The sequence below is a fragment of the Podarcis melisellensis genome (genome assembly GCF_964234715.1).
Source record: "Podarcis melisellensis genome assembly, chromosome: 15".
In the NCBI taxonomy this organism is placed as follows: Eukaryota; Metazoa; Chordata; class Lepidosauria; order Squamata; family Lacertidae; genus Podarcis; species Podarcis melisellensis.
Genome location: NC_138532.1, coordinates 32,161,496 through 32,173,453, shown reverse-complemented (window position 1 = coordinate 32,173,453; position 11,958 = coordinate 32,161,496). Strand labels below are relative to the sequence as shown.

The 11,958-nt window shown below is 45.4% G+C and overlaps 1 protein-coding gene across 3 annotated transcripts in view; it reads right to left on the bottom strand.

The window, feature by feature from the left end:
- The window catches only part of ATP2A3 (ATPase sarcoplasmic/endoplasmic reticulum Ca2+ transporting 3), a 94,189-nt gene continuing 82,231 nt past the window's right edge, over nucleotides 1-11,958 (bottom strand). For 2 of the 3 annotated variants that reach the window (XM_081890261.1, XM_081890263.1), the window contains 4 exons: nucleotides 11,811-11,944; nucleotides 10,006-10,123; nucleotides 8,370-8,487; nucleotides 1-4,789 (listed from right to left, as the gene is read on the bottom strand). In XM_081890261.1, the coding sequence (XP_081746387.1) occupies nucleotides 4,737-4,789; nucleotides 8,370-8,487; nucleotides 10,006-10,123; nucleotides 11,811-11,944 (423 nt within the window). In that variant the 3' untranslated portion in view covers nucleotides 1-4,736. Of the gene's footprint in view, nucleotides 4,794-8,369; nucleotides 8,488-10,005; nucleotides 10,124-11,810; nucleotides 11,945-11,958 lie in introns of all 3 variants that reach the window. The other variant, XM_081890262.1, reaches the window with a different exon arrangement.

The following is an 11,958-nucleotide window of genomic DNA, read 5'->3' as shown; positions in this document are numbered from 1 at the left end:
TGTGAAGAATAACTTTTCTTTCTGTTTCTTAAAACAACTTTCCTGAAATCAGACACAGTATCTATAAAGGGGTTTTTTTCCCCTCTCCAAAAAACCTCCATATTAAAATTCCTCGAATACATTTATATATTAAATACAGTAACAACATTTCATGCATGAATTTTTTTTTCCTGTACAGCAAAACCAACTCAGTAGTATATTCAAGTCTGTACACTCCCAGAGGCCTGGTGATTCTCCCAATCATTTAATTAACATCTTATTTTATACAATGCTGGTGATAAAGAAGAAAGGGGTGGCCTGATATTCAATCAGCATATTGGAGAATCGTCATTTAAAAAAAATAAAACAAAAGCTGCGTAAGCAGGTCCAATATGTGTGACTGATCTCTCTTTGCCTGTCTCTCTTAAAACAAAAAACAAAAACCAGTATATATCCACAGATGAAGTTTTTGGGGATACCTGTCAGATTTTAGCCTGCTATAACTACACTGAGAAGACTTCAACCTAGGCAGGGCTGGCCTAAGACATTTTTGCTGCCGGGGCACCAGCATTTAAAGCATTATGATACCACTTTAAACCATCATGGATTCCCCCAAAGGATTCTGGGAGCTGCAGTTTGTTAAGGACGCTGAGAGTTGTTAGGAGACCACTATTCCCCTTCCAGAACTACAATTCCCGGAGTGGTCTAACTAAATCAAAACCTCTTCACAGGGAACTCTGGGAACTGTAGCTCTGTGAGGGGAATAGGTGCCTCCTAGCAACTTTCAGCACCCTCAACGAACCGCAGCTCCCAGAATTCTTTGGGGCAGAAGCCATGATGGTTCAAGTTGGGATCACACCACTTTAAATATATGGCCAAGATGGCCTCCTTTCCATTTTACGTCCAGAAGCCAGCTAGATCGGCAGCTGAATCTTCCTTCAAACACAAGCAACAGGATAGCATTGTGCCCTGGGCCTTAATTTAGGGGCTCCATGGCAGACACAGCTCTGCTCCCCAAGAGAATGGAATGGTCAGGGGGCTCTGGGGGAACATCTGCAGGAGGCTGTCACTGCCCCCTACCCCCCACATCTGGAGCCTGAGGTGATTCCCTCACTTTGCCAAAAATTAGGGCTCCCCCCTCACTCACACCCTTTGACAAAAATGCTAGAAGGTGCAGCGTTACCTCCAAGACAACAAAGGTATATACGACAAAATCAGGCTGGAGTCTGGTTTAGGCTTTCCCTGAGAATTCCAGTAGTTGTTTCTTTTATTATTATTTAAAGGGGGGCGCTACAAACTTCATAGAATTATAGAATTGTCTAGTCTCAGCTAAGATATGAGATTGGAGTCAACCTTCCAAACTTGCCTTCTAGTACAGCCATGGGTCCAGGATGATAGGAAGAGTACTCCAAAATATCTGGAAGGGCACTGGAGCAGGGAGAATGATGCAAAGAGGCTGGATTGGGGCTTTAGAAAAGATCCTCCACTTTTAGTTTTCAGCAGAAATTGGCCGTTTTGGTACAGCAGAGATCCTTCCCCACCAGTTTAGATTGTATAAATGCCCGGATTCGTATCCTGTTTACTGGCCTTTGTTTACCCACTTGCTGCTTCCTCTAGGATCCATCTTGAGGGAAAGTCTAGCCAATCAGGGATCATGCCACAAGATGATTGCTGCTGCAGTACTGTGCAGCCTATCATGCTTTGCTATCTCAGGAGCAGACAGTCTAGTCCAGTTGCTGTTGGTCGGCTACAATCCCCATCATCGCTGACCATTGGCTGGGGCTGATGGGAGTTGTAATCCCACAACTGCTGAAGGGCATCCTATTGGCTAGCCTGGTCTACCTGATGACATCAGTAAGGGTAAGTGAGAGAATGAGGGCAAGGTAAATTGGAAAGTGAACAGCTTTGCAAGAAAAGGCATCAAAAAGATTTTTTTTGGGGGGGACAGTTTCAGTACCCCCCACTAACTCACAAAAGAAAAACGAACCCTTGCATCATTTTTCTCTAAATATTCATAGCCTAAAAACTACAGTTCTGAGATATCTTTGGGTTGGGAAAGATGACAGATAAGTAGGTTTGAACAATGTTTTAAATTTAGCAATGGATTTGCATGTTATATTAAGCTTGGCTTAGCACCAACATGCGGAATCCTAGAGCATGGGACCCTTTGCCCGCTGTCCCATGCTAAATCAAACCATAATTTGGCTTAGCATGCCATCTGAGCCTGGACTCCTGGTTTAGCTCTCTACAGGCTAAACATGAGCAGTAACCAAGGACTGTCCTAGGAGTTATGGCTTGTTCTTTGTCCAGGAGAGTTAAACGACAAGCTCAGGTTTGGACAACAAGCTAAACAAAACCATGGCTTAACTCAAACCAGCAGCAGAACAAACCAGCAGCAACTGCAATCTCCTCTTCGGGAGCCAGGGCATTCACCCTAAACCATGGTTTGCCTTAGCACAACACATGAACCAGTTATCTATAAATAAAGCAAAGAAATGCATAGCCCAAGTTGAGACACAGAGGGGCTTAAACTCAATTGGCAAAGCGATAACTACAGGAACATGAATATGACACACACATTGGGTTGCCACCTTCTTTCCTGGCACTGTTCCTGTACATTTAACAATATGTGTCTGTGACTTCAACTTGTTTGTGCATGACAATCAAGAACTTCAACAGATCCAGCGTTTGTTAGCCTGGAGATATAAGGAAGTTTCCCCCAGCTTGCTCAGCCCTCATTCACCTTCAGGGGTTCCCCTCAGATTTGGTTAATGCATTCTCAGTTCTGCAGTTGCTTATTCCAAATGGTCCACGGAATTTCTTTTTGGCTTATTGTTATTTGAAAGATAAGACACGTGGGTACTGAAATGTGTCCCAAAGGTCATGGAAACCCTTAACAAGAAAAAGGTGGCAGGATAATGTGGCGTATTCACACAATACTCTGCACCAGAATCCACCCCACCCAAAAAAGATTTTGTAGCAAATTAAATTGTGCAAGAATTGGTCACGGCAAGCGGCCAAACACTCCAACTTTTGTGGCGCTAGGATAAACCTAAAACTGCCACAGTAACATCCCTGAGATGAAGGTGCAACACCCACATTTTTAAATGTTATGTTAGTATGGTGGCAAGACATTGATAGCATTCACTCCCTAGTGCAAAGCAGACCTACCCAACAAAACGTGGTTGAAAACAGCTTAAGCTGGACTTGTATCTCTCACATAAAAACAGCAAATGAAAACACAGCATAAACACAGAATCCGCAACCCTAGGAATTGTAGTTTTGTGGTGTGCAGAGACCATTCAACATTCAGCCCTCTATAGAACTCCCAGTAATTCCCAGGGTTGTTAGACTGAAAGACATTATAAATGAATGGGACTGAAATTAACTCAGACCTTTGGGGTTGCAATTACACCCCAGGGCACTTTCCACTGCAGAATTTACCCAAAGATCTATAGCATAGTTCATTTAGGGCAGTCTGGCTTAAGCCCTTCCAGATGTTTTGGACTACAAGTCCCATCCGCCCGGGTTAGCGCAGCTCTGCTGCTTGATGGGGGTTGTGATCCCAAACCTCTGGATCACAACCAGGTTGGGCAAGGCTGACCTAAGACAATGTTCAGTAGTAAATAATGCCCACATATTTTAGCCACTTACCATTGACCGTTTTCTTTCTGAGTTCCAAAAAAGGAATCTGGGAGAAGGTTAAATATCCCAAGATTTGCCATTGCCCCAAATTATCTGCAACTCTGGCTCAATTTATGTGCCCAGGCAGTTTTCTTTTGGAGAGTCTAGGGGAAATTTATCCCAGAAAATGATTTATTTTTGCTACTGGGATTATTTCCTTCTTTTTTAGTCCCAGACAATGTTAGTAACAAAAATTTCCCACAGCGTTTTTCAACAAAAACTGATCAAAGGAAACAGATTCCTTAAGAACTTAAAACATCCTTATTTACTCAAGCTTTCCCAGACGTATGGCCCAGTCCTTGGGCTGATATGACTTTTGATGGCTTTAAAACAGATTATGTTAAGCCAATTTTGTTATCTGCATTGCCTAGATATGATTCCCCCCACATTTGATTCATAGCATGCAAATTTATAAAATAAATACATAAAAGAATCTTCTTCTGATAGCACATTGTTGATTGGATTTAGGGGTATTTGACTACCTTGAGATACATTGGAATGTAGAGGAAGGTGGGGGGGGGGGAATCTCTAAAACGATTTGTGTGATTTTTCACTTATGGGTTTCAGGTGAGAGTTAAATTAAGTCAGAGCATCAAGGGAGCACTTAATGCTACCTTTTCCTGAGCAGGGGTGGTGTCTGTCAAGAACTCTCCCCAAAACTACCATAAGCTCACTTCCTTTCTGAGACAGAAAAATACAGGTTTTTAGGGCACTGAAGATTTGGAGGGTGGGGAAGAAGAGAAAATTATAGGGAAAAAGATTGCATTTTGAAGAAGCAGACCTTTAAGGATCTAGGCTCTCCTGTCTCCACGACATTGCAAAATTCTACACCCTAAGCCATAATTTAGCTGTCCAGTCTTTGCACCACTATGTACAAGGGTGGAAGGGGAAGCTATGTAACAAGAGTAAAAACAAAACTAAAAATAAAGTCAGGTTGTTTGTTTGTTTTTCCTTTTCTTTAACGATTCAACCGCATTAAGTCCGACACTTTTTCAAAAGCATGCATATTCCTTGTTGGCTTCTGGTGATGTTCAGGCATGCAGACTCTTCAGTCCCAGTTAGGAGCTGAGGGTTCAATTGCGGAGAAATTGAGTTCCTTTTGGTGTCGTTTCATTTCTTCGCATCTCTGCCTGGTGGTGGTGGGGCGAATGAGTGGAGGGGGAGAGATGGGAAATGATTATCGGTTTTCATTTTTTTAAAGATGAAATATTTTCCCCTACCTTTAACCATAATAGTATAACTCAGGATGGAGGGAACCCAAAAAGAAAAAAAAAGTCATTCATGCAAGAGATTGCTGCTTTGTGCAACTAACTGCCTCATGAGACTTATTTATAAAAAATATTTATCTATTATCTAAAATATTTATCTATTTATTTATCATTAAAAACTTCAGAGCTGTTTACAACAATTATATGTAAAGCCATACCATAAAATTTGAAAAAGTTAAAATCAGAAATCAGCTAGTTATTGTGGAAAGATGTATTCTTAATTGGCTGCATAACAGAAAAACTTTCAGCAGGAGTTTAAAAGTTGGCAGAGAAGGTGCCTGCTGAATCTAGTGGCAGAGTGTTCCACAGGACCGAGCCAATGACACAAAAGGCTCAGTTTCTTGTTGTTGTCAAGTAAGCCGTGCCAACCTGAGGAACAACCAATGGCCCTCCTGAAGATGAACTCAGGAATCAACCTGGGATACAAAGGTTCAGGCAGTGCCTGAACTACCCTTGGCCTAAGTCGTTCAGGGCTTTGCAAATTAATACAAGGTTCTTGACCTTGGCTGGATAATAGATGAAAAACAGCCAGTGCAGAGGCTTTAACATTGATGTCACAGGTTGTCAGCCAGATGCCCTATCAGCAGTCTGGCTGCCACATTCTGGACCAGCTGAAGCTTCTGAACCATGTTCCTGGCAGGGACCACAACCTCAAATAGCTGGGAAAGGGCCATTAGACAAAAATTGCAGGGCAGGATAGACCCCATCAATGGCCCATGACTGATGAATGGAACCTCAGGGGCAGTGTTACTTGCTGCAATAGCAGGAGATAGCTTCTGACTCTGTGCTCTGGGTTAAACTACAGAGCCTTGGACTTGCCGATCAGAAGGTCGGTGGTTCGAATCCCCGTGACGGGGATTGCTCCTGTTGCTCGGTTCTTGCTCCTGCCAACCTAGCAGTTCGAAAGCATGTCAAAGTGCAAGTAGATAAATAGGTACTGCTCCGGTGGGAAAGTAAACGGCGTTTCCGTGCGCTGCTCTGGTTCGCCAGAAGCGGCTTAGTCATGCTGGCCACATGACCCGGAAGCTGTACGCTGGCTCCCTCGGCCAATAAAGCGAGATGAGCGCCAAAACCCCAGAATCGGCCACGACTGGATCTAATGGTCAGGGGTCCCTTGCTGAAACAAGATCTATACTTGCTGAATCGTGTTGAGCCTTGGGCCTGGCCTTCCCCTTCCTAGTAGCCCAGATTGAGACATGTGGGTGTCCAAGTGGCATGGGGCTTGCTCTGTGTCCTAGTTGGGGGGGGGGCTTGCCTCTGTGTCCTAGTTTTTTGGGGGTCTCTCTAAGTGGCAAGTGGAGCATAGAGTTATAGAGCTGGAAGGGACCTCAAAGGTCATGTAGTCCAACCCCCTGCAATGCAGGGACCGAGGCTAAAGAATCCCTGACAGATCTTTGTTTAAAAGCCCTCAAAGCATGAAAGCCGCCTTCCTGACATAAAGTCAGGTAGTAGACAGCATTTCTCTTTGCTTAAAAAGCAAAACAATGCCAGAAACCCTCCTGGAGGGGGGGGAATGGGTTTGGTCTTCTCGTAAAGCACTCCCCCCCCCTTTGCACATGTCAATTTGGCTCCAAGTTAACGACAGCAAAGGATTACCCTACAAGGCCATATTATGACAGGGGGAACGACATGCTCTCAGCATCCAAGGCAGACACAAAGACTCTGTTCTATGCCCACCGGTAATGAGTCACTATGGAGATCCTGCTGTGCTTCAAAGGGGCCTTTTATGGTCTCCAAGAGAGCAGGTTACATTGGCAGGCAAAGAAGGAGAAAAACGCCACAATCGATTTAAGAGGATTTGTAAATTCCTGCAATGCAATAGCAGGAGTGGGAAGCAGAGAGAGCTGGTACCCAACCTGCTTGAATGGGATTGCATTCTCCCCTAAGGATCAGATTTACACTTTGTGTGTTGTCTGTGTGTGGGGATAGAGCCAGCTCTGTCCCTGGAAGGCCATGTGATATCCATGGCACTCACATAGCTTCTAGCAGCCAACTACGACCCCACCTGGACAGGAGCAGCTTAGTCGTGGTTATGAATAATAATAATATTAATAATATAATATAATATAATATAATATAATATAATATAATAATATAATAACAATTATACCTCGCCCATCTGGCTGGGTTTCCCCAGTCACTCTGGGCAGCTTTTAACAAAATATTAAAATACAATAATGAATGCTACAGCAAACTTCTGTTTAGACTTACAATTGCAATTTTTATTTATTTATTTCATATAATTTAGATGCCGCTTGATTGCAAGGAAAAACCCTCAGACTGGATTTCAAAAAGATTATAAAGCAGTAACATAAAACAGTACCTGCCTGAGGCCCCTAGGCAGGGAGTTTCAAAGTCACTCAAAACAACTTCTGAAGAATGACAGTTTCTCATATAAACTGTCCATTTCTACAGAAGTGAACCTCACTGAGCTCAGTGGGACTTACTCCCTGGCTTCTGCAAGGACAAGTCCTGTTTCACAAACTTGTTAAGAGTTCTACAAGTGTCAGCAATCATATAGGTCAGGATTTCCCAAAACTTGGGTCTCCAGCTGTTTCCAGACTACAGTTCCCATCATCCCTGAACGCTGGTCTTGCTAGCTAAGGATGATGGGAGTTGTAGTCCAAATTTGGAGACCCAAATTGGGGAAACCCTGATAAAAAGGTGATCCAGTGGACACGGTGGACTTGGACCTTCAAAAAACATTTCGACAAGGTACCTCAACCAAGATTCCTGAATACCAGTTGCTGGAAATCACAGGAGTGCGGGGAGAGTGTTCTTGTACTCGTGTCCCGCTTGCCGGTTTCCCACTGGTGCATTTAGTTGGCCACTATGAGAACAAGATGCTGGACCAGATGAGCCACTGGCCGGACCTCGCAGAGCTCTGCTTGTCTCTTATCTGTGCTGATACATTGGCTCCCAGTACATTTCTGGGCACAATTCAAAGTGTTGGTGCTGACCTTTAAAGCCCTAAATGGCCTCAGCCCAGTATACCAGAAGGAGCGTCTCCACCCCCATCGTTTGGCCCAGACACTGAGGTCCAGCTCCGAGGGCCTTCTGGCAATTCCTTCCCTGCGAGAAGTGAGGTTACAGGGAACCAGGCAGAGGGCCTTCTCGGTGGTGGCGCCTGCCCTGTGGACCGCCCTCCTACCAGATGTCAAGGAAATAAACAACTATCTGACTTTTAGAAGACATCTGAAGGCAGCCCTGTTTAGGGAAGTTTTTAATGTTTGATGTTCTATCGTGTTTTTAATATTCTTTTGGAATCTGTCCAGAGTGGCTTGGGAAACCCAGCCAGATGGGCAGGGTATAAATAATATATTTTTATTGTTATCATTATTATGATAATTGTGACCCTGCTAGCTGGGTTCCTAAGTGACCCATGCACATGCAGGAAAGAAGGAGAGGACTGCCAACCCCACCACAGGACACACTCACCATCTAAATGATTGCGGGAAAGGTACTTGAGTCCTTCATCCAGCAGGATAACCGGCAAGGAGATTTTCAGCACCGTTACCCACTGGGGCCAGCTAAGTGGTGTCACCTGGAAGATCAGCTGGGAAGCAAGGAGAGGATATGTATCACACCTGTCCTTCTGTTCAGAGGCAAGTGCCAATCATTATGTAACCAATACGGCACTGTCCAGGCACAGGAATCAGCAGACTTGCAGTGGCAACCCTGAGGTTTATAGCACTGCTTAGTTTTTTTTATAGAAAAAGATCCCCAAGCATGGCGACACTTCCAGCAGCCCAATGAGCTTGCTGAGTGTCTGCAGAGGGAAACACGAAAAAGGGGAGGAGAAACGGAATGGAGTTTCCTAGAGCAGGGTGTAACTTCATAACTAGAACCACGAATGGGAGTACGTCACAATGCAATATTTTTCTTGCTGGATAATGTTTTTGCTTCGGGGGGGGGGGCAACAACCTCTAAATGTGAATTTAAACAAATATATACAATGTTAGCCCACAATGGGTCTCCCAGCAGGGAGAAAAACATATGGGGAAAGTTTGCACACGGGAGGTTGTATGATTGATGTCTGGTGTCTCCACTTCATCAAACAGAAGCTTCAACGGAGAAGATCTCTAACTGAGACTCCAGAGAGCAGCTGTTGGTCTAGATCAGGAATGTAGAACCTGAGTTCCTCCAGATGCTGTTGGACTCCAACTCCCATCAGCCCCCAGTCAGCATAGCCAATGTTCAGGTGTGATGGGAGTCGGAGGCCACCTGGAAGGCCACAGGTTGCTCCATACTTGCTTGAGACCAGGGGTTTGCAAACTTTTCCAGGCCACTGCCCCCTTGGTTCCATAAACTCATCTCCAGTGCCCCCTATCCTATAAAAAAGCATTATTGAGAATAGCGGTTTGCACTAAGGAAGGCAATAACACACACAAAAATCAAAACAGTAACAATTAATTGCACATTTATTCAAAAGCCAATGAAAACTAAACTATATTCTAAACACCAGTTCAATGAAATGGATCCAGTGATGCCAGCTTTTCAAGGTCTGATGCTCATTTGCACCTCCTGCTGGCCTCTTAGAACCGCTCTTTAGAGCTCAATCGGAGCAAACAGCAATTTGGGTTCCCCCTGGATTGCCATTTGTTCCAATCTATCGCTAGAGAGTGGGTATTCCCTTGGAAGGAGCTGGGCAAGTGGAAAAGTGCTTAGACTCACGCTTTCTAGGCATGGCACAAGTGGACATGTGGATGGGGCCTTAGTGCCCCCCCAGCTAATCCCACTGCCTGCTCCCCAGGGTACAACTTCCTTTATAGGACCAACTTCCTGCCTCAGTAACAAGGCAACTGGTTATGTTTACCCTGCCAAGTCCAGTCCTGAAAGGGACCACATGTGGACCCAGCCTGCTCAGAAAGTGGGAGAGCAGGTAGCATCTTTCTTGGGGTCCAAGGTTTCCCCTCTCTCATGGTGTCTGGGTGGTCAGATGCTGAAGAGGATGGGGTGAGGGTTGTCTCATGCACCTTTAATAGTGGAGCAGGAGATGGGGATTTCAGGCACGGGCAGCCTAGGTCTCGTCTGCATTTGGCCGCCCTCAAAAATGCAGGTTCTATCTACTTACAGGCAATGGCTTCATGTAGAGGATCAGGAAGTGCAGAGCCATGGACATGACAATGGCCCCCAGGAGCCAGAGGTTCAGCCAAGGAGGCATCCTGAGCAGCGACTGGTTTTCAGACACGCTGTGGGAGAGATGGGGTGCATTCAGACGTTGGGAGTATTGGGTTAGTTTTCCTGATTATAATGCTAGAGCTTCTGCCCTGATCCCTAACGTTCCTTTCACACTGCAGTACCTGTTGAGTTATGGAACTGTGGGTTTTTTAAAATCAACACACCATCTAGTCACACTAAATATCATTTACTCTGGTGAGTGTGACCAGAAACATCACAGGAAAACTTTGCTATGCGCCCCCTCCATTTTGCACATGCATCCTTCTTCCCCCCATAATTCACCCATGAAAAGGATAGGAGAGACCATCAGCTTTACCTCCCCAAATTTTGTCACTTTAAAGGTAAAGGGACCCCATTAGGACCAGTTGTGACCGACTCTAGGGTTGCGGTGCTCATCTCGCTTTATTGGCCGAGGGAGCCGGTGTACAGCTTCCGGTTCATGTGGCCAGCATGACTAAGCCACTTCTGGCGAACCAGAGCAGTGCATGGAAACGCCGTTTACCTTCCCGCCGGAGTGGTACCTATTTATCTACTTGCACTTTGACGTGCTTTCGAACTGCTAGGTTGGCAGGAGCAGGGACCGAGCAACGGGAGCTCACCCCGTCATGGGGATTCGAACCGCCGACCTTCTGATCGGCAAGTCCTAGGCTCTGTGGTTTAACCCACATCGCCACCTGCGCCTGTCACTTTACTCAAGCCCCAAAAAACCCATGACCCAAATTAAAGTCCAATGTGCTATATTACAAACGTATTATAATGATACTTTTGATATTGGTGATAATGACGAAGACGATGACGGTGGTGGCCCCGTCCCCCTTACGAATGCTGCGGGTTACATGCTCCGCTAACCCGGAAGTAGATGCCCCTTGTTGCGACCTTTGCTCCAGAATGCAAGTGGAAGTCGCACTCCGGTGGCGCGGCAGCAGCAGGAAGCGTCATTACAGAAAGCGCTACTCATGTTACGAGCGGTTTCCTGTTACAAACGGACCTCCAGAATGGATTATGTACATAACACGAGGTACCACTGTATTTTGGAAAGCGGTTTTCAGGTTTTGGTCTTTGTTTGGAAGCCACTTGGAATCACGATGGTGGACCAAAACTTTTCAAAACTGCCAGTGTGACAGAGAGCCAGTGTGGTGTAGTGATTAAGAGCGGTGGACTCGTAATCTGGTGAACCAGGTTCGCTTCCCCGCTCTTCCACATGCAGCTGCCGGGTGACCTTGGGCCAGTCACACTTCTCTGAAGTCTCTCAGCCCCACTCACCTCACAGAGTGTTTGTTGTGGGGGAGGAAGGGAAAGGAGAATGTGAGCCGCTTTTAGACTCCTCCGGGTGGTGATAAAGCGGGATATCAAATCCAAACTACTCCAAACTACACTGTGGTGGGGTTTTTTTTGGTTTCTCATAATTCCTGCGCAACTCTAGGCATTTTCCACTAGTGGCAACAATAATTAATGCCACAGAGCATGCTCTACCCAAATGATTTTGTACTTGCATGATTCAGAAGCACATGCAGATGTCAAGGTTCTCTGCACATCTATGTATGATTTACACGTGATGCAGAAAATCCCCTTCCTGGATTAAACGGGCCACAGACTGTACCTGTGTTAGCCAGTTCCCATTTGCCGGACCATTTCTTCTTAATTTCATACCCAAACCTTTTTTTAAGAGAAGGAGATGCCTGGCCGGCAATGCCTTACCTGTTGAGTGCATTTAACATCTCAATGGTCACCAGCACAGAGAGCGCCATGGTGGTCGGGTAACGCGATTCGAAAATTTCACAGTCGACGCCTTCGAAGATGGGGTTGTCCTCTGTGCATCGCATGAAGTTCCTCTGTGGGCAGGAGA